Here is a 22,415-nt window from a genome sequence, read left to right as displayed (position 1 = left end):
TGCACCACGCAAGAACAGGGCAGGGATAGTGAGTATCATGCAGGCACTAGCTCTGCCCCATTTGCAGAGTGTGTGTGTTCGCGGCCCCGTGTGTGCATGCACACATGTAAAATGCTTCCCCCTCCTTTTTCTTCCAGTCCATCAATCGACAATGGTTGGTGACCTCTGCTCTACCACCTCTACTCAAGCTTGCTAATCGGCTACTTCACCTCCTTTGTGCTGGGGGGGGCTCCTGCTCCAGGCGGCGGTGGCAGCCTGATGGACCTGCTGCTGGTGGTAGTGGCACGCGTGCCAACAGAGAGGGCTCTGAGTGCCGCCTCTGGCACATGTGCCATAGGTTCGCCACCACTGCTATAGCCTTTCTTCAAATAGTCCTTTTAGCAATATCATGTTATGAATTTAAAAAAAGAAGCGCTTTTCCGCAGTGGCACCCTCAATTTTTCTGGGGCTCAGTTAAAACGTAATTGACCTTTTTCTTGTGCCAGAATAAGACTTTCCCAATCACCTAGCAATTGTAGAGGAAATTTCACTCCCCCCAGTTTTTTTCTGTCTCTTTACTTTACATTTATTTTCGCTTTGGTAACTATATTTTCAAAGACTAGGCAGTTCTTTAGAAATATTTACACAGTTGCCAGATTCTAAAGGTCTATACATCCTGTAAATAAAGAAAAATAAACAATATATTTGGAAAAACAAGTTAGAATGGGCAGGAGCAGGAATGTTGCATCTGTCTGCAACTCTTTAAAGTACTCATACATTTCCTATGGTCATGGTCCATCTTTGGCAATAGCTATTGTTGTTGTTAATTGCAAAGTCGTGTCCGACCCATCGCGACCCCATGGACAACATTCCTCCAGGATTGCAATAGCTATGCAATCCCAAGAAAACACACGGCTGCTTTAAAAGGCTGTGTGCAGGTGCGATATTCACATCACTCATATCATGTTCAAAGATTCATTGCATGGTTCTATTTTTTGTCATGATTGTTTTTTTTACTGATTTGGTTTTTCCTGATTTTACTGATCTGGGTGTCTTTTTACTTTGGTATTTTTGTTCCAAATAATTTTATCATGTTGTACAAAGTATGCACATAAACATAAACAAATAATCAAGAGTCTCTCTTTGAGGGAGATAGGAGATGAGCAGCTTAGAAAAATGAAATATAAATACATGTAGTCTTACGACCACAACTGAGCCCAAAATTTTTGTTGCTAAGTGAGACATTTATTAAGCGAGTTTTGCCCCATTTAACAACCTTTCTGGGCACAATTGTTGAGTGAATCTGGCTTCCCCATTGATTTTGCTGGTCAGAAGGTTGCAAAAAGGGATCACATGACCTCGGGACACTGCAACCGTCATAAATACAAGTCAGTTGCCAAATGTCTGAATTTTGATCACGTGACCCTGGGGACGCTGCAATCGTTGTAAGTGAGAAAAATGGTCATAAGTCACTTTTTTCAGTGCCCTTGTAACTTCAAATGGTCATCAAATGAACTGCTGTAAGTCAAGGACTACCTGTAACTAACTAACAAAAGAAAGAAAGAAAGAAAGAAAGAAAGAAAGAAAGAAAGAAAGAAAGAAAGAAAGAAAGAAAGAAAGAAAGAAAGTTAAAAGAGACTAAGGACAGAACTGTAAAAAAGATATAAAGAAAAAGAGATATATAGAAAACGGCTGAGCGCCAAAGAATTGGGGCCTTTGAACTCTGGTGCTGGAGAAGACTCCTGCGAGTCCCCTGGACTGCAAGGCAATCAAACCGGTCAGTCCTGGAGGAGATCAACCCTGACTGCTCTTTAGAAGGCCAGATCCTGAAGTTGAAACTCAAGTCCTTTGGCCACCTAATGAGAAGGAAGGACTCCCTGGAGAAGCGCCTAATGCTGGGAAAGATGGAGGGAAATAGAAGAAGGGGACGACAGAGAATGAGATGGCTGGATGGAGTCACTGAAGCAGGAGGTGTGAATTTAAATGGACTCCAGAAGATGGTAGAGGACAGAAGGTCTGGAGGAACGTGGTCCATGGGGACGCGATGGGTCGGACATGACTTCGCAACTAACAACAACAGAAAATGGGATATTTGTTGTGGCTTTATGCATCCAGGAAATGCTAATTGGGAATGCTTGCATTAAAATGAGAATGAAATAATACCTTCCCATCCTTCCAACAAAATTCTCTCTGAAATGAGGGTCCTTGGCGCTCTCTGAGCTTGCTTGTTTTCTTGCAGATGTTTCATTATCCAAACTAGGTAAGATCACCAGTGCTAGCGATGCACTAATGCACTAGCCCTGATGATGTTACCTAGTTTGGGTAATGAAACATCTGCAAGAAAACAAGCAAGCTCAGAGAGCACCAAGGACCCCTCATGTCAACCATGAACTACAAATATCCTCCTCTATTGGTCTCTCTGAAATGCCGGCAGGATTGATTTCCCATCTTGTCTTCTTGCTCACCATATAATAACTGTCATCAGCTGCCAAAGCTTTGGAAAGCCCAAAATCGCTGATCTTGGCATAATGCTGGTTGACAAGCAACACATTTCGGGCAGCCAAGTCCCGGTGGACAAAATTCTTTTCTTCCAGATACTTCATCCCAATGGATACCTGATGCATCAGTTCGACCACATTGTTCACAGGAACTTCATCCCTGAGGGAAAATGAAGAGAGAAAAATCTCACAACCGTGTTCCCATATAGCAGTGGTTCTCAACCTGTGGGTCGGGACCCCATTTGGGGTCGAACGACCATTTCACGGGGGTCGCCAAACAACGCAGTCCGCCATTTTTTCCCCTTTTCCTTAGCTGTGCTACTCCCTTTTATTCTATTGGCTTTTGAAAGCCAATAGAATAGACTCTCTTGAATAGAGTCTAATTCTATTGGCTTTCAAAAGCCAATAGGAATTGTCCAGGCTGTCTCTGCCTGCTGAGCCCGCCAAAAGTCCCATTCTGCAAACGGTGCTGCACCAGTTGAGTAGTCCTCGACTTACGACCGGTTGAGTAGTCCTCGACTTACGACCGGTTGGGGGGTCGCGGCATTAAAAAGGCTGAGAACCACTGCCATATAGGTAGTCCTCGACTTACAATAGTTTGTGTAATGACCGAAGTTAGAAAGCCACTGAAAAAAGTGTTGTATGATCATTTTTCACACTTACGACCATTGCAGCTATCCCCATAGCCATGATCAAAATTCAGCTGCTTGGCAACTGACTCATGATGGTTGCAGTGTCCTGGGGGGTCACATGATCACCTTTTGTGACCTTCTGACAAACAAAGTCAATGGGGAAGCCGGATTCACTTAACAACCATGTTACCAACTTAACAACTTCAGTGATTCACTTAACAACTCTGGCAAGACGGATTGTAAAATGGGGCAAAACTCAATTAATAACTGTCTTGCTTAGCAACAGAAATGTTGGCCTCAATTGTGGTCGTAAGTCAAGGACTACTTGTACTTGAAGTGCTCCTTATGGACTGAAACTTTACCTCTCCACTTGGCTACTGGTAAGTATTTTAGGATCGGTAGATCAAATACATCTGGAGAATTCCAGATAATGGAAGGGTTTATCTCACAAGCACAACATAACCCTGCCCTCGTTCATTTCCTTATTACAGGTAGTGCTTGACTTACAACCATTCACTTAGGGACTGTTCAAAGCTACAATGGCATTGAAAAAAGTGACTTTTGACTGTTTTTCACACTTACAACTGTTGCAACATCCCTGTGGTCATGTGATCAAAATTCGGCAACTTGTCAGGGAGGATTTTCAGCCCCTGGGTCAGGAGTCCCAAGGCCTCTCCCACTCTCCCACTCCACTTAGCTGAAAGGTGGACTAGATGACATCAAAGACCCCTTCCAGAATATATGGTTTTTATGATTATCTCAGTGACACTGAATTGATGGATCTCCCAAAAGTGCTTTTTCAAAAGGCAGCTGGACTTTGTTTTTCCTTGGACATTTTGCTTCTCATGCAAGATGCTTCTTCAGTTCTGACTGTCAGAACTGTCAGACTGTCAGACAGAACTGAAGAAGCTTTTTGGTTGAGAAGCGAAACATCTTCAAGGAAAAACAAAGTCCCAGCTGCCTTTGGAAAAAGCACCTTGGGAACAACCATGACCTGGATAACTGAGAATCTCCACAGTCCTTGAACTGATGGAAAGGTATAAATTTCTTGCATGATGTGATGGCATCAACTCACTTCTTGGAAGACAAGAACTTGTGCAGGGGACCACCTGATGCCATCTCCATCACCAGCATGAGGGCTTCCGCATGACACACGCCAATGAGACGGACAATGTAAGGATTGTCAAGCTGGTGCATAATCTGGGCCTCCTTCATCATTTCATCCTGCTGTACCACTCCGTTGCCCTCTTTTAGCATTTTGATGGCTACATCAATTTGCTTCCTGGAAGGGAGTAAAAATGAGAAGATAGAACATAGAACATAAAATAATAGAATTGGAAAAGACCTCAGGGGTTTTCTAGTCCAACCTCCTGATTGAGCATTTCAGACAAATGGTTGCCCCGTCTCTTTTTGAAAGCCTCCAGTGATGAAGGCAAGCTGTTCCACTGGTTGATTGCTCTCACCATTAGGAATTTCTCCTTAGTTCTAGATTGCTTCTCTTCTTGGTTAGTTTCTATCCATTGTTTCTTGTCTTGCCTTTTGGTGCTTTGGAAAATTGTTTGAACCCCTCATCTTTGTAGGTGCCCCTCATATATTGGAACAGTGCTAGCCTATCTCCCCTAGATGGGAGATGCCACCCATGATAGCAAAAGTAGGGAACAGTTGATGCGAGGAGCCTGAATAGTTTCAAAATGAGTGTAATTCCAAACAAAAAATTGAATATAACTCCGAACACATGTGATTCGTAGTTGTTCTTTTTCTTTCTTTCTAGAAATGTCAACTATTTGGGGCAGCCCTCCCCCCCAGTGAGTGCAATTTTATTTCCCAACTAGTCCTTAAACAAAACATCCCCATGGCATTCTGGGAAAATAAAATGGCAGTCATCAGAAAATAGCTGCCAACATAGCTCTCTTATCTTAGTCAAAAATATATATAAGAAAAAGTAACCACAACAATTTCTATGAAAGAGAACGAATGTTACATAATTTCCTGAAAACAAAATGTGGGTTTTTAAAATAACAACCAAAAAATGAACCTCAAAGCAAAGGAACATATTGATTGTAACACCCCCAAGTTGTGACTCTTTGTTGTATCCCACTCCCTGTGTAGACCACTTCCTGTAGCTTGAGGACCATGCCAGGCTTTCCTGTGAAGTATACCCTTCTAAAGTGGGTGATGCTATTTGCTATTTTGGAATGTTACTTTCCCTCCACCAAGTTAAGATAGCCACCCCCAAATTACCTCCAAATTTAAGGATTTCCCCAAAAGACGAACAAAACAAATTAGATTTTTTTTCATAGGGAATAGCAGCTTCTGAAAACTGCACAGATCTGTCTCAGCACATTAAGAGAAATATATGCAAAAACATGGCATGCACTTACTTCCTCATTTTGTAAACTCCTTTCCTGACACACCCAAAGTTGCCTTCTCCCAGGTCCACTTCATCCATGATCAGACTGCTCCTTTTTAAGAATAGCTTCCGATCCTTCAGCTCTTCGGGATCACTGTATGGGCTTTCATAACAGGAGGTATCCATGGGCAAAATTCGAGTCTTCTTCCCTGCTCCTACTCAGTCCCCAAGAAAGTAAAGTAGATTAATTGTGGGTTTCATGTTTGAAGATCCCCTTCCTTATTTCACAATTCCCCCTCCTCCTAGGCACAGTTCAAGCTCCCCGTGTTGTATTAGTGACCTGTAAGTACGCCAATCAATTATTTTTCATTCAAATGGAACAGAACCTTGGTTAATCACAGCAATAGTCTTCTTATCACCAAGTGGTGGGATTAAATAACAAGGGAAAATTATGCTCTCCATGCAACTCTGTGAGGTATCTTGCAAAAATCTAAGGGAAATCAGAATATTAGCAAAAGTGGGTATTGGAACAATACGTTGAGCTTACTTGGATCTTTGCTCAGACCTTTAGAGACCTTAAAATATTTGAACCTTCTAACAATGCCTTATGGCTTCCTTTCTATTCAAGCTCTTCTCACTTTCTCCAATAGCAAATTCAGGATTTCAAGTAGGGCGACTTAAATCCATGGGGGGAAAAGCCAACCAAGGGATATGAGGCTTGAAGATGCCATAATACTTCGGGGTTGAAGGCAGCAGGCCTCCAACTATGACTGAAGGAGAACAACACTGGGGGAAAACTTTGTGAACACCGCAAGAAACATCTAATTGGCCACAAGGAGTGTGTGTGTGTGTGTGTGTGTTAAAATTTGTCAAATTTTTACCACACTACAATCTAAACAATCTCTCCAGGGCTTAAAAAAGACACAAGATATTTTATTAATATTTTATAATACAAAAGATCAAAGATCTAAAATGCCTAAAACCCACTAGTAACAATTAGGACTGGCTTCATACCTCCCCTTCAGAAAAGTTGAACTCCTTCCAGAAGGCAAATGTAATTAGAACTAAGCAAATCTCCAACAGGAGGACATTACTCTGCTGCTGGTCTCCCTGGCAAGTATTAAGCATGTACTTGGCTGATTATCCTGAACTTCTAAAGTCAAAGTACTGTAATTTTTTTAAACAGTAACACCACAAGTGGCCACAAGAGGGGGATCAAGTAACACATATTGTACAGTGTATTCCTAACATTGTTTGATATTGTGTATTACTTTACACCCTCCTGTGGCCAGTGGTAGTACTACTTTTTATTATTATTTTTTAATGGAAAGAAAAGTAAGTTTCGAATATGTCTTTACGAAGTGGCCAAAAAGAGAATTTTTCAGCCTGAGATTACATGGAGACTAGAAGAAAGTAAACACATGTTTGGGGTTCATGATGCTGTGGAGTTCTAGTAAAAGCGCAATAAACTTTTTTCCAAAACAAGTTGCAGCCTGAACAGTGGATGGAACCTTATAAATAACAAGCTAATAAGAATTTTTAATTTTAATTTAGGCTGGCTGAACCACCCTTTGGGGAACAGCATTCCTTACAGGAATTGTGTTGTCATGTCTTCTTTTCAGACAGAAGATTGCAATAATAATTCTTAGTACCAGTAAGAGTTGGTCTTGGTTCACCCGCTTTTATTCATTTCTGATTGACTCTGCCAATATAATAAGGTGTCAAGAACAGAGAGTCACAGAATGTTGAATTTTTCATGAGAAGTCTGAAATGGCATAGGATCTCCTGTTTGAGCAAGAGGTTGGACTACAAAATCTCCAAGATCCCTTCTGATTCTGTTATTCTGCTAACAATCAAAATTATGACAGCACTGAATGAGGGGGAATCTATGACTGATCCATGAACTGGTGATTTTTGCAGCAGTCACATGATCACAATCTGCGCAATTAGGTACTTGGCTCACAATTATGACATCGCAGTGAGCCACCGTCATGTGAATGCCATTTGCGAGCTTCCCTGCCAATAAAATAAACATTTTATTGTTCTCAAACTCACCAAAGGGTTCTGGTGTGTATCCATCTGAGTTCTGAGGTGTGAATCTCCGAGCAGCCTAGGAAAGTCAGAGCAGAGTTTACACACTGGAAAAATTCAGGGCAGAAAATATACATCTGCACCACCCAGTTGTGCCCTAACTCTGCAAATAAAAAGAGAGAAAGGGATATGCCTAAAGCTAGCCAGGGAGTTGTGTGTCTGGATTGGGGTTTAAATCCTGCTCCAATTTTATCTTCTTTGGCATCCTTTCCAATATTTTCCAAAGCGCCTGAAGGCAGGACAAGAAGCAACGGGTGGAAAATAAGCAAGGAGAGAAGCAACCTAGAACTAAGGAGAAACTTCCTGACAGTTAAAACAATTAACCAGTGGAACAACCTGCCTCCAGAAGCGGTGAATGCTCCAACACTGGAGGTTTTTAAGAAGAGACTGGACAGCCATTTGTCCGAAATGGTGTAGGGTTTCCTCCCTGAGCAGGGGGATGGACTAGATGACCTCCAAGATCCCTTCCAACTTTACTATTATTATTGTTGTTGTTGTTGTTATTTTCCATAAAATTATTTCAATAGGATTTTCCTGGCAACTGGTAGGCATGGGGTTCATCTGAATAGCAGACTACTAACAATATCTTGCCCATTCCCTCCCTCCCCCACCAGGAAGCAAAAGATTTACAACCAGACTCAGGGTAGTTGCCAAGATCTGAAACCCTTGTGGCTTTTAGCATCCCTTACCAGTTTAGGCCAGTGTATTACCTGCATCCATCTGGCCCTCCTAATTCATGTATTTGTAACCTCCAAGTTTCAGTTGCTTAGCACAGTGGCTGCTGGTGCCTCCCTCACTTCCTGACAAACCCTCGCCCTGTTCTTCTTTTCTAAAGATGGTTTTAGCCTCAAACAAAAAAGAAAACTTGTTACGCTGAAGACAAAGCATCATCTTCATTTTCAAGAATAGCACTCTGGGTGTTCTGAGAAAGTGAAAAACTATGAAGGGCTACAACCCAGGGCTTTGTTTTTGTATGTCAGTGATGGCGAATCTTTTAGAGACCGAGTGCCCCAAAACTGGCCCCGCCCCCACTCCACCCCCTGCCAGGGCCCCGCTCTGCCCCCACACCATCCCCCGTCCCGCCTGCCCGCAGGGCCACTCACTGCCTCCAGGGCCCACCACAGATCGCCTAGGGAGCCCAGCAGCGCCACGGTGGCCATGCCCTCTGCCCACGCCCTGCACCATCAACTGTGTGCGATGGGGCATGAGGGCAGAGTCTTGTCTACATTGCCTGGCTGCCATGTCCTTGGCTGCGCTGCTCCGGGTGGGCCAGGCTCAGGGGCGACTCCTCCAGGGGGGCTGCTGGTGAGGAGGGGGTCGTGGGAGGAGGCAAGGCTGGGGCAACGGCACATGTGCCCACAGAGAGGATCGCCACCACTGCTATATGTGATCCCCTGCTCAAAAATATATCTCTGTCTCTGTCTCTATCCCTGCCTGCCTGCCTGCCTGCCTGCCTGCCTGCCTTGTCCCTGGGTCATTTTGTGAAGGAATAAGGCTTCTCTGCCATAGTGATAATTCTTTCATCTTTCATCTTATTAGCTCGTTCTTCCCCTGTGCTTACTTCTCTTGATTTCTGTCTTTGGAGAAGATTATTTTTAGGTTGTTTTATGATAGCTGCAAATGCTTTTGTGAGCAACATGAATGAGAAGCGATACATAAAGGCATTCACTGAGCAAATAAACCCAGACTTACCAATGTAGATGGATGCGCTGGTGGCACTGGAGTGGCTGGCGCTGGAAAGAAGGGAGGAAAGGAACAATAGAGAAATTTATTTGTGTATACAGGCAGACCTCGACTTACAGCAATTCATTTAGTGACAGTGTGAAATTACTATGGCACTGAAAAACAGTGACTGTTTTTCACACCTATAACCGTTGCAGCATCCCCATAATCACGGGATCAGAATTTGGAAGCTTGGCAACTGTGATCCCCTTTTGCGACCTTCTGACAAGCAAAATCAAGGTGGAAGCCAGAGTCACTTAACAACCATGTTATTAACTTAACAACTCTGGTGATTCACTTAACAAGTAATAATAATAATAATAAAGTTGGAAGGGATCTTGGAGGTCATCTAGTCCAACCCCCTGCTCAGGCAGGAATCCCTATACCATTTTGGACAAATGACTACCCAGTCTCTTCTTAAAAACTTCCAGTGTTGGAGCATTCACCGCTTGTGGAGGCAGGTTGTTCCATTGGTTAATTGTTCTAACTGTTAGGAAATTCCTCCTTAGTTCTATGTTGCTTCTCTCCTTGGTTAGTTTCTAACTGCAGCAAGAAAGTTTGTAAAATGGGGCAATTCACTTAACAACTGTCTCACTTAGCATCAGAAATTTTGGGTTTGATTGTGATTGTAGGTTGAGGATTACCTGTATGCCCTGGACAAGGTTATAGGAAAGATATCACATCTGCGGAGAAAACACGGTCAGCAACTAATTCGCAAGGTCTCCCTCAGTGTTTACTAGGCTGTGTGCCATGGGTGCTATAGATCAGAATATAAGGGTTGCTTATACCTAATGAGTTCCAGCAAGAGCCAAACTGATCATTTAGTGCCTCCTAGTGATCAGTAGCACATTTATTAATTCATTCTTTCATTTGGCATGGCTTCCCATCAGAGGTTCATGACTCTGAGCAACTACAATATAAAACATTTAAAAAAACAGAAAATGACAACTCATATAAACTATAACCGGGATGAAAACAAACTTATCAGTGATAATTGTTGTATGGCGTACATCACACCTCCTGATACCCCAGGCCTGATGATAGATCCCTATGTTTAAGGCCTTGTGAAAGGTTGACAGGGTCGGAGCCAATGTAATCTCAGGGTATGGTGAATGGAACTCCAAGGGTGGGCATCATCACAAAAAAGGCTCCTTTCCTGGGTCCTGCTAGATGACACTCTCTAACAGAGGGAACCCAGAGCATGCCTCTTCTGGTGGACCAGATGGGATGGGTAGATAGAATTCAGAGAGGCAGTCCCAGAAATAACCTAGGCCTCATGCCACGAAGAGCTATAACCATCCCGTTGAGCTGAATTGGAAAGATATTGGCAACCAGTGCAGTTTGCAGAGCAGAGACACAATATGGGCTGACCGAGAAGGTATACAAGTAGCCCTCAACCACAACTGAGCCCAAAATTTCCATTGCTAAGCAAGACAATGGTTAAGGGAGTTTTGCTCCATTTTATGACCTTGCTTCCCACAGTTATTAAGTCAATCACTGCAGTTGTTAAGTTAGTAACACGGTTGTTAAGTGAATTTGCTTCCCCATTGACTTCGCTTGTTAGACGTTCCCAAAAGGTGATCACATGATCCTGAAACGCTGCAGCCATCATATAGTATATACATGCTAGTTGCCAATCACATGATCCTGAAACGCTGCAGCCATCATATAGTATATACATGCTAGTTGCCAAGCACCTGAATTGGGGATGCTGCAATGGTCATAAGTGTGAAAAACGGTCATAAGTCATTTTTTTCCAGTGCCATTCTAATTTCAAACGGTCACTAAACAAATGACTGTAAGCCAAGAACAACCTGTATTAACGGCCTACTTTCATTTACATAACATCTATAAAATTGAACACCCTGACGTATGGGAATAGTAATATGCATATGCAGCAAAAGAAACTCCTGGGACATTATTTTACCAAGAGTATCACTTTACGGATAATTCCACGTAGGCACCCAAGAAGCAAAGCCAGTTCTGAAGTTTTCGTGTGCAAAGCAGCATAGGTAAAATCCCCTTTTCTCCCCTGGGCCACCCACTTTTCATTGTCCACCAATCAATTACAGTCAATTTGTTTTGGGAAACAGTCTGAGAGTCTTGGAACTTCCCCATCATTTGACCTCGGACACCAGAATGTTGCCAGGTGATTATCAGCTCTGTAGTATTCCACAATCCCTTCCCAAGCCTCCCTTACATTCCAAACCTTCCCACCCCCCTCCCTGTTTCTGTTGTCTGGTTGCGAGCGGAGTGCATAGCGAGTCAGCCATGACACTTTGATTTTGAAGACTGCCATAGTGAGATTTAGAGCAGGGTATCTCCTGATCTACTGCCATTCTGGACCAATGTCCTACTCAGTTAATGCCAGCCAATTCTTATGATCTAGTTGACCAGCTTAATGCCCAAATAAATCCCAAACCCCTTAATTTATGCCAAATCCATCAGTATAGTGGAATCCTCCAGATGTGTGGACAGTCAGTTTCCAGATTCCCTTAGCCAATATGACTTTTCCCCTGGTACTATGTGAGGGGAGGCAATTTGGAGAGCTGAAACCTATAACATCTGGAGGATGTTAGCTTTGAAAAACTCTTTGAGACCATCCTTTTCTGCAGATCTTTTTTTAAAAACTGTAATACAATCTCTAAGGAATATGGATTTCATGATAACTAAAACATATACACAGGGAAGGAAATAACCAGACTTGCCAATCCTTTTCTCAGAGGTAGGAGAGAAGTTAAAATCTTACCTGATTGCATTTCAGGATTCGGGGTGCTTTCTTTCAGATAATAGATAAGGCCATCCGGTTTGAGTTTGAGGTACTCGACCAGCTGGTGAAAGAATTTTGAAGGAGAAGAACATCAAGAGGAGAGAGAAAGAGGCGGGAAAACTAATGAACAAGCAAGGTAATTGCCTTTTTGGCGTCCCTATTTGCTGGTATCCCTCTGAGAAACTGGAGAGGAAAATTAAACATCTCAAAAGGTTATGTGGAAAAGTCAGAAATACATTTTACAGTAACTTATTGGAGCAAAGCTGCCCTTCCTGGGTTCCATTTGGCCAATACGGGTGGTCCTCGCCTTATGACCCCAACTGAACCCAAAATTTCTGTTGCTAATCAAGCAGTTGTTAAATGAGTTTTGTCCTATTTTCCGACTTTTGTTGTGCATCACTGCAGTTCTTACATTAGTAACATGGTTGTTAAGCGAATAACTTTCCCATTGACTTTGCTTATCAGAAGGTCACAAAAAGGTGATCAGGTGACCCTGGGACATTGTGACAGTGAGAAATATGAACCAGTTGCCAAATGTCCTAATTTTGATCATGTGACCATGGGAATGCTGCAATGGTCGTAAGTGTGAAAAACAGTCATAAGTCACTTTTTTCAGTGCTGTTGTAACTTCAAACGGTCACCAGACAAATGGTTGTAAGTCGAGAACCACCTGTAACTATAGTATGACCAACACACAGCATACCCACTCACTCCAGTACAAAGAGACAGACCTTAGCTTCATCTCACTTACCAACCAGAGAGCCAATAAGGCACCAGGCTAGAAAGCAGGAGACTGTGAATTCAAGTTCTGTCTTAACCATGAAAGCCAGTCGGGTGACTTTGAACCAGTCACTCTCTCTCAGCCCAACCCACCTCACAGGGCTGTTGTTATGGGGAAAATAGGAGGAGGGAGGTATGCTGGATATGTTCACCGCCTTGAGTTATTTGTAAATATAATAAAGATGGGGAAATAAATAAGCCAACAGACAAGCAAACCACTCAATCTTCACTGCAGTCTCACCTGCCACAGCGTATCAAATTTGGTTCCTTCTTCCACTGAGTATTTCCCTGATTTTCCTTGTCCTATTCGATAGTGATAAACAGTCTTTCCGTATACAAGGGAGAGGGCATAGCTTCCTTGTTCTTTCCTTTGCCTCATCCTGAAGGGAAAGGGAGAGGAAGAGTAGAAACAGCTACATTTCCACAAACGATCTGTATGACTCTGATGTAGCAACTTAAAATAAGATTGGTAATTCTGTCAGCTTTCTCTTATGTGCAAATCTGTCATATTAATTTTTATCTGGGTCTCTCTCTTTTGCGAATATATCAATAGAACGAGCTTCAGAACTTTTTCTAAAAAAAAGTTTAGATTAAATTTTCCTAAGCTGTATTAACAGAGGGATAGAATCAAGATCACGTGAAGTGTTAATACCACTTTATAATGCCTTGGTAAGGTCACACTGCATCCAGTTTTGTACACCATGATGTAAAAAAAAGATATTGAGACTCTAGAAAGAATCCAGAGAAGGGCAACAAAGATAATTAGGGGACTGGAGGCTAAAACATATAAGGAACGGTTGCTGGAATTGGGTATGTCTAGTTTAATGAAAAGAAAGACTAGGGGTGACATGTTAGCAATATTCCAGTATTTCAGGGGTTGCCACAAAAAAGAGGGAGTCAAGCTATTCTCCAAAGCACCTGAAAGCAGGACAAGAAGCAACGGAGGGAAATTAATCAAAGAGAGAAGCAACTTAGAACTAAGGAGAAATTTCCTGACAGTTAGAACAACTAACCAGTGGAATGGCTTGCCTTCAGAAGCTGTGAATGCTCCAATACTGGAGGTTTTTAAGAAGAGATTGGAAAACCATTTGTCTGACGTGGTATATGGTTTCCTGCCTGAGCAGGGGGTTGGACTAGAAGACCTCCAAGATGCCTTCCAACTCTTATTCTATTATTCTGTAAAATTGTATGTTCTTGTGCTGCTTTCTTCAAACATTACACAGATTTTTGTAGATTTACCTCTTATACAAGTAGTCCCCGACTTACAACCACAACTGAGACCAAAATTTCTAACCAAGACACTTATTAAGTGAATTTTGCCCCATCTTATGACCTTTCTTATCATACTTATTAAGTGAATCACTGCAGCTATTAAGTATTAAGTTATTAAGTCATAAATATGAGTCAGTCGCCAAGCGCCTGAATTCTGATCACGTGACCATTGAGGATGCTACAGTGGTCGTAAGTGTGAAAAACAGTCATAAGTCACTTTTTTCAATGCCGTTGTAATTTTGAATGTCACCAAATGAACTCTTGTAAGTAGATGTTCCTGTCCTTCATTTTTTTTTTCAATTATTCTAGTGTCAAACTAGGTAGCATCATCAACATCAACAGCACTGAGGATGTTCCCTAGTTTAGTAATGAAATGTCTGTTGCACTGCAAGGACCACACATTATATATCCATACATAACAAGGTTACAGTATTGTACCAATTAATTATGTCTGTGGCAGGCAAAAACATTTCAGACATAAAATTTTAATGTTAGACTGCAGAAGATAAGATTTTAACATAACGGAGGGCAAAAAAGGAATATTTTGGTTTATATCACTTTGAAAATATAAGGCTAGATACATTTGCATTTAAATGCAAACTTAATCAATTTTGCTCCCTTCCTTAAGAGGCACTGGAAGATTCTCCAGCAAGAGAGATATACAAGCCCACTTTAGATATGGTGATTTCTCAGTTCAATTTTAATTTCCCATAAAATGCCTCCAGGCCTGTCTTTTGACTTTCTCAAAATGCCTTGGAACTGGATGCTCTCAGGACTGTTGACAGAATGAGATTTATTGGAATCATTAAAAAAAACTATTGAGAAATTGCTGCCAAAGCAGATTTTAGAAAGCCATGACCATTTTTAGAAAACTAGCTCCCTGGAGATGTAAATAAATATAGTATAAACAGCAAGTTTATATATAAAAGAAAGATGCATACTTTCACTACAAATCTTGGTAACTGATTTTTTGAAAAAGCTAATGATAAAGCTGGCTTGGATATTGCCTGATAGTATGTTACAGAATCCTGGAATAACGTGGTTTTCTGTAGTAGAAAGTTCAGTTTCTTTTACACAACTGAAATCTTACATTTGAATGATTTTAATTGCTAAGAAACTACTACGAAGTAAAATCTAATTTTAAGGGATTATTTTGGCATCTTTCAACTGATTCAAATATATCTTGCAAACCAAAGTATTTTAATGTTTGCAGTTACACCAATTTTAATGAATGTTTATTCGTTAAACACTGTTTGTGTTTTGTGTACATTAAACATAAAACCAATCATTTATAACAAAGGCAAAATAAATCCCTGATGGGTCTAATCCCTGATGGAACAGAATAGAATGGCCTATTCAAAGCAGCACTCTCTGAATCAGAGTTAATTGGGTATCTATTATTCATTAACATCCAACCCACAATATGTAAATATGACTGATTTAAGCCTTTGGCTGCGGTTTATATCATCTGTGTAATGACAACATTATTCACAGTGGAATTTGGTCTAATCATGAATGCAAGCTTTGGCTGAGCTCTATTGTCCTGAGATTTCATATATTACTTTACATGTGGTTTGATACAGGTAGTCCTCAATTTATGATCACAACTGAGCCCAAAATTTCTGTTGTTAAGCAAGACGCTTGTTAAGTCAATTTTGCCCATTTTGCAAACCTTACTGGCCACAGTTGTTAAGTGAATCACTGCAACTTTTACGTTAGTAACACAGTTGTTAAGTGAATCTGGCTTCCCCATTGACTTTGCTTGTCAGAAGGTGGCAAAAAACAATCACATGACCCCGGGAATTTTTATCATGGTTGTTAAACAAATCACTATGGTTGTTAAACGAATCATGTGGTTGTTGAACGAATCCAGCTTCCTGCATTGATTTAGCTTGTCAGAAACTGGCTGGGAAGGTTACAAAGGCTGATCACATGATGCCGGGATGCTGGAACTGTTGTAAATATATGCCACCCAAATTTTGATCATGTGACTATGGGGACTCTGTGACAGTTTTTCAGCACCGTTGTAACTTTGAATGGTCAATAAATAGAATGGTTGTAAATCAAGGACTACTTATTCTGCTTAGCCAGAATGTAAAATTGTGTAAATGTGTGTCCTGAATATGGAACTGCAGATAGTGGGGAGAAAAATATTTCTCCATAAATAAAGGGGAAGTTTTTCCTGCATCCTTAAATGCTTACAGGAATTTCCCATCAGGCTGTGCTCCTGAGTAGAGCCGGCTTTCCGCTTGCTCTCGGGAGATGGGGCCATGATACCAAGGCATTTTCTCGTGAGCCGTGGTGGCCAGGAGTTTCTCCACTTGTGGGGCTTGACTTATTATTGCTACTTCAAGATTCTCTCCCTATAAAAAAAAAGAAGAGGGGGAAGGAAATTTTTAATTCATGAAATGAAGACTCAAACCATCCCAAAACACTGAATTTATATATACTGTATATGCCGGCGTATAAGGCGACTTCCGGAAGTGCTAAAATCAGCGCCAAAGACGGGGGTCGTCTTATACGCCGAGTCGTCTTATACGCCGGAAATACTGGTAGTTTCTGGCGTATAAGACGACGTTCTAGGAATGCGGCTCGGCGACAAAGACGAGGGTCGTCTTATACTCCAGGTCGCCTTGTACGCCAGCATATACGGTATATATGTAGGTCTTTGGTTGTTCGGGTTTTCTCCCGCATCAAATTGGAAGTGTCTTGGCGAAGCACGAAGCTGAAAACACCAGCCTGAAGATGACGAATGGGACTTCGTCGAAACGTCGCCAAGACACTTCCAATTTGACGCGGGAGAAACCCCGAACAACCAAATACATACATACATACATATGTATATATATATATATGTAGGTTTTTGGTTGTTCGGGGTTTCTCCCGCGTAAAATTGGAAGTGTCTTGGCGACGTTTCGACGAAGTCCCATTCGTCATCTTCAGGCTGGTATTTTCAGCTTCGTGCTTTGAACAGCAATGTGTGGTCTTAGCTGTTTCTTCCTTTTAACTGCCAGTGGGGGTATGAACTGATTGGGTGGGAGCTTGGCTGTGTTCTGATTGGGTGGAGGTGTGTTCTGAATGGTTAGGGGCTTGGCTGTGCTCTGATTGGCTGGGGGAGTGTTCTGTTTGGTTGTGCTCAGGTTAGTCTGAGTTGCAGAGGGGTTTAAGATTTTGGGCTGCCTTGCTATTTTTTGGCTTCGCGTTCGTGGTCGTGCTTCCTCTTCATGGAGGGTGTCAGTTTGCTTCATGTATGGATTGGAGGGGTTTAAAGTGGCTAATGATGCAGCTGTGGTCTGGCTTCTGGTTTGTGGTCGTGCCTCGTCATCGGTGTGGCTTTGGGTTTGTTTTTTGCGTGGATGTGTGGTGGTGACATCCTGTGTGGTTTTTGTGAGTGTGGGTCTGGTATCATTTTTTGTGTTAGGGAGTCGTTTGTCAATAAGGGCGGGTTTCCAAATGGCTGGTAGGCGGGAGGTATCATCTCGCTTGTTCATGCTGTGTGGGCGTTTTTCTATCTCGATGGCTTCTCTGATTATTCTGTTATTAAAATGTTCACTTTTGGCAATGGTTCTGGTACCAAGCCAAAAAATAGCAAGGCAGCCCAAAATCTCAAACCCCTCTAACCTGAACACTCCCCCAGCCAATCAGAGCACAGCCAAGCCCCTAACCATTCAGAACACACCTCCACCCAATCAGAACACAGCCAAGCTCCCACCCAATCAGTTCATACCCCACTGGCAGTTAAAAGGAAGAAACAGCTAAGACCACACATTGCTGCTCGAAGCACGAAGCTGAAAACACCAGCCTGAAGATGACGAATGGGACTTCGTCGAAACGTCGCCAAGACACTTCCAATTTTACGCGGGAGAAAACCCGAACAACCAAAGACTTACATACAAATACCCGCGAAAACCTCAGAAAACATATATATATATATATATATTAGGAGGAATGTATAATACCAGAATATCCTTTTGCACTGAATTAAACTGTAGAAATTAAATTGCCAGGTTTAGGGTTGGGGGTAAATTAGTTTTGTACTGAAATATTCTTCTACACTGTGCCCCACCCTCCATCCCCCACCTCTAGCTTTTTTATTCAGATTGCTGGGAAGAACGGGTAATTTAGACAGTTAATTTAGACCAGGGGTAGGCAACCTTGGCTCTTTTATGATTCATGGACTTCAACTCCCAGAATTCCTGAGCCAGCCATGCTGAGGAGAAATGGAGAGGTTTCCATGCTGAGCCATGCTGGCTCAGGAATTCTGGGAGAATTCCAGAATTTCCATTGCTAATCAAGACAGTTCTTAAGTGAATTGCATCTGATTTTACAACATTTTTACCACAGTTGTTAAGCAAATCATCACAGTTGTTAAGTAAACCTCCTGATCATTAAGTAAACCCAACTTCTCCCATTGACTTCGCTTGTCAGAAGCTGGCTGGGAAGTTCACAAATGGTGATCACATGACCCTGGGACACTGCAACTGTTATAAATACATACTAGTTGCCAAGTACTTGGATTGCAATCACGTTACCATGGGGACTCTGTGACAGTCGTAAGGACTGTCGTAAGTCACTTTTTTTAGCGCTGTCATAATGTTGAATGGCTGTAAGTCAAGGACTACCTGTACCATTGCAGCTGGGCTTTGGCAAATGCTGCCCCTCTGAAAGGATTCATTGGAAGTAAGCATCCTAAATCTTTTAGATTTGGCTATCCGAAATGGCTTACAACAGTTATTTCACTATTTTGATTAACAGATCCTCATACTCAAACACAGTTGCTATTCATTACACAGCCATGTGTTTTTTTCAAATTCAGAAACCTGAAAAAAGACACAGTGGCTTTAATAGGTAGCAAAGCTTGTATGATCTTCAAAGCAGTTTTTCAAAATCTTTTTCAAAACATGCATAGCCCCTAAGTGGATATATATGTATATGCGTGGTGTTTGTGTCTGTGTATCTCTCTTTTTCTCTCTCTCTCTCTTTGGGGTGAGGAAGAGGGTGTGTATATGTGTGCATACTGTACATAAATTATGACATTATTGGGAATTTGCCTTTGTCATTAGGCACTGGATTTTGTAAACCATCTAATGAGGGAAATTGTGCAACATATAAAAAGAAAAAATTCTCTAATGAAAATAAAATAAAAATTATGCTCAAACCTCTAAGTTCCATGTTTGCCGGACGTATTCGCGGACCATATTCTCCCGGATGTTGTCAAAAATACCTGGCTGGGGTTCCAGGCTATTAGGACGGTTGCAAGGCTTCCGCAAAGTACAGCAAAGTCCATCTGCATCCTTGGAATAAAATTCACAGAGCTCTTCAGGGCCACAGTGGGCTTTCCCTCCAGAGATAGCAAAGGTCCCATTCATCTGACGCTCAATGGGATAATGGTAGAACTGGAGTTTGTACACCACAGAGAGGACATATCCGCCAAGATTGCGAAGGCACTGTCGCAGCAAAAATAGCCCATCAGACATCCCTGCCAGTTTGAGGTGGTCCTCTGCATCGGATCTGGAGATGCTGCCATAGTAAAAAGGCAGATGGGCAGCTGGATTGGGCATCTGGGGAATGTGGCTGGTCCCACCACAATGTGTTGCAGTTAACAAATGTCTAAAAGGAAAAAGTAAACACCATGATTAGCAAAAAGAAAAACATATACCTGCCAAGGCACATCTCCTTAGCTTCCTTTGGACAAAAATGATGGTCTTTTAATAATAATGGTAATAATAACAACAACAATAACTTTATTGTCGCTTTGAATGTACACCAATCGGCATACATCAAAATGAAATTTCGTTGCATACAGCTCTCAAAGGGTCACCACCTCGGATATACACTCCTTGTTCGTGGCCAGTTCAAGTTTCAGAACGTCCATTTTAGTCTCCAGGGAGTGAACGATGGCAAACAGGACAGATGGAAAGGGAGCTCCATGTGGATTAGCCCTCAAATTAGCTTGTAGTCCTGCACGACAACCTCGCCTCCTTTCCTTTTTCTGATCCTGTCTTTTCCACCTTTTCCTTAAAGGGCCTCGCTCCTTTTCGCCCCTAGAGCACGCTACCACTGCCTCCAACTCTTCCAAAAGCTTCTCTCTCTTCCTCTAGGCCTGCCGACAGCCTCATCCAGTTCCTTTGCTCCATAAGCCCCAGGACCTTCAGAAACAGATTTGCTTGCAGAAAGAGAGCAGTAGTAAAATAAGTCTGCCCTTATCTATCATTCTTCCATTCTTTACTCATTATTTGAAAAATATCGTACGTCAGAGAGCATCTGTCCCTGCAAACTTTTGAAGGCTGACTAACAGATGCACATGGCAATTTTGAGGGTAAAAAATTTTGGGGGGGTGGAGTAAAAAAATGTAAGATTAGAGTTATTTCTGAGGAGGAAGAGGGTGGGGGGAGGAGGAGGAGGAGGAGGAGGAGGAGGAGGAGGAGGAGGAGGAGGAGAAGAAGAAGAAGAAGAAGAAGAAGAAGAAGAAGAAGAAGAAGAAGAAGAAGAAGAAGAAGAAGAAGAAGAAGAAGAAGAAGAAGAAGAAGAAGAAGAAGAAGAAGAAGAAGAAGAAGAAGTATTACTGTTCAGTGAGAAAATGGTGGACAGACTCAAGCTCCTAAACCACCAAAAGACTTTAAAGAAACTGGTTTAAGCAAAGCCCATTTGTTGGGACCTGCACATTCTCCCTTCATTACCATCTGATCCTACAACCCAGAGTAATTTTTTTCTCTTCTTTTCAAAGTCGAAACAGCCATTTTTGACATTTGTGAGCAGGAAATTGTGGCAGGAAACCAGCCCAGTGATGATTGCAAGTAAATAGAGCAGTAGATAGCGTCTTGGTGGCTGTCTGGATTTTGCCCCCTGAAGAAAAATATTTCACACATTTTATTTACCAAAAATATATTGAAAAAGGTTATTTGTTGGGGTGAAGGAATCCTCAGGCAAAAGCAAAGATGTAAAGATACTTTGAAATCTCAGTGACAATTTATATTGATCTAGATGGTAAAATGTAAAAAGGTCATCTTATTAAATGAGATTAAAACATCCCAGGTGTAACAGCAGGCAAAGCACAGAACCAGAACAACAATAGTATCTTCCCTCATTTACGCCCAGTCTCTTATATTTAGACTGCTCTGTACATGAAGGTCCTATGTTGCAACTGCTGGATAGATATCTTCCATCTATTTAAATCTGTGTGAAATAGCAGATGCAGCCATCTTGAATAAAAGCCCCATACATAAATAAATTTCTGCTGTGTTGGCACAAATATCCGTGCAACCCTAAGTTTCTTTTTTTCCAGCAGTGGGCAACCCATAATTCTCTTTGGAACTTCATAAATGATTGAAGCCAAAAATTCCCTCCTATTTAATTCTAAATGCCAATAGACACTGCAGATTCTATTCAGTTAACACAGAGAAGAAAAAGTTTTGTGCACCTCTCAGATTGTTTTGCAACTTACTGTACTGGGCAAACAATTTTGTTTCCCCAGCCACAAACAGGATCTTCCTCAATTTACTTGCTTATATTTTACTTACATTCTACCGACTCCATTATTTCCCAGAAACTCTATCCAATATATTCTATTTATGATGGCTTAAAGAAGCAATGTTGTCAGTTGTAATAAAGCTGTAGTTGAACAACAACAGTTATGGAGGAATAGTTGAAAGCACTGGGAATGCTTATCATCATCATCAAGTTGGAAGGGACCTTGGAGGTCTTCTAGTCCAACCCCCTGCTTAGGCAGGAAACCCTATAGCATTTCAGACAAATGGCTGTCCAGTCTCTTCTTGAAAACTTCCAGTGTTGGAGCATTCACAGCTTCTGGAGGCAGGTTGTTCCACTGGTTAATTGTTCTCACAGTCAGGAAGTTTCTCCATAGTTCTAGGTTGCTTCTCTCTTTGATTAGTTTCCATCAATTGTTTCTTGACCTGCCTTCTGGTGCTTTGGTGAATATGTTGAACCTCCCCCCCTTCTTTGTGGCAGCCCCTGAGATATGGGAACACTGCTATCATGTCACCCTTTGTCCTTCTCTTCAATAATTCATTCATCTTCTCAAATTAAAACTCTTCAGCAAACATCTATCTGGTTTCATCTTCAAATCCCACATCCCATTGCTCAGACATACCCTGGTAACTACTTTTGTACGACTTCCTTCCTTCCTTCCTTCCTTCCTTCCTTCCTTCCTTCCTTCCTTCCTTCCTCCCTCCCTCCCTCCCTCCCTTCCTTCCTTCTTGGACATACAGGTAGTCCTCAGCTTATGACCATAATTGAGACCAGAATTTCAGTTGCTAAATTATACATTCATTAAGCAAATCATCACATAACCTAATTTTATT

General features: G+C 41.8%; 1 protein-coding gene across 2 annotated transcripts in view; it reads right to left on the bottom strand.

Annotated features, from left to right (window-relative positions):
• LOC120301354 (tyrosine-protein kinase ZAP-70) overlaps positions 1 to 22,415 on the bottom strand; it is a 54,145-nt gene that overhangs the window by 4,765 nt on the left and 26,965 nt on the right. Inside the window, exons 4-12 of one of the 2 annotated variants that reach the window (XM_039328477.1) lie at positions 19,254 to 19,704; positions 16,297 to 16,457; positions 13,064 to 13,202; positions 12,022 to 12,103; positions 9,243 to 9,283; positions 7,515 to 7,569; positions 5,491 to 5,674; positions 4,185 to 4,391; positions 2,445 to 2,637 (exon numbers count right to left, since the gene is read on the bottom strand). In XM_039328477.1, the coding sequence (XP_039184411.1) occupies positions 2,445 to 2,637; positions 4,185 to 4,391; positions 5,491 to 5,674; positions 7,515 to 7,569; positions 9,243 to 9,283; positions 12,022 to 12,103; positions 13,064 to 13,202; positions 16,297 to 16,457; positions 19,254 to 19,655 (1,464 nt within the window). In that variant the 5' untranslated portion in view covers positions 19,656 to 19,704. Of the gene's footprint in view, positions 1 to 2,444; positions 2,638 to 4,184; positions 4,392 to 5,490; positions 5,675 to 7,514; positions 7,570 to 9,242; positions 9,284 to 12,021; positions 12,104 to 13,063; positions 13,203 to 16,296; positions 16,458 to 19,253; positions 19,705 to 22,415 lie in introns of those variants that run through there. The other variant, XM_039328478.1, reaches the window with a different exon arrangement.

This window comes from Crotalus tigris, unplaced genomic scaffold (assembly GCF_016545835.1).
Source record: "Crotalus tigris isolate CLP2741 ecotype Arizona unplaced genomic scaffold, ASM1654583v1 scf7180000024379.1109085, whole genome shotgun sequence".
Classification (NCBI taxonomy): domain Eukaryota; kingdom Metazoa; phylum Chordata; class Lepidosauria; order Squamata; family Viperidae; genus Crotalus; species Crotalus tigris.
This window is presented reverse-complemented; position numbering and strand designations above follow the sequence as displayed.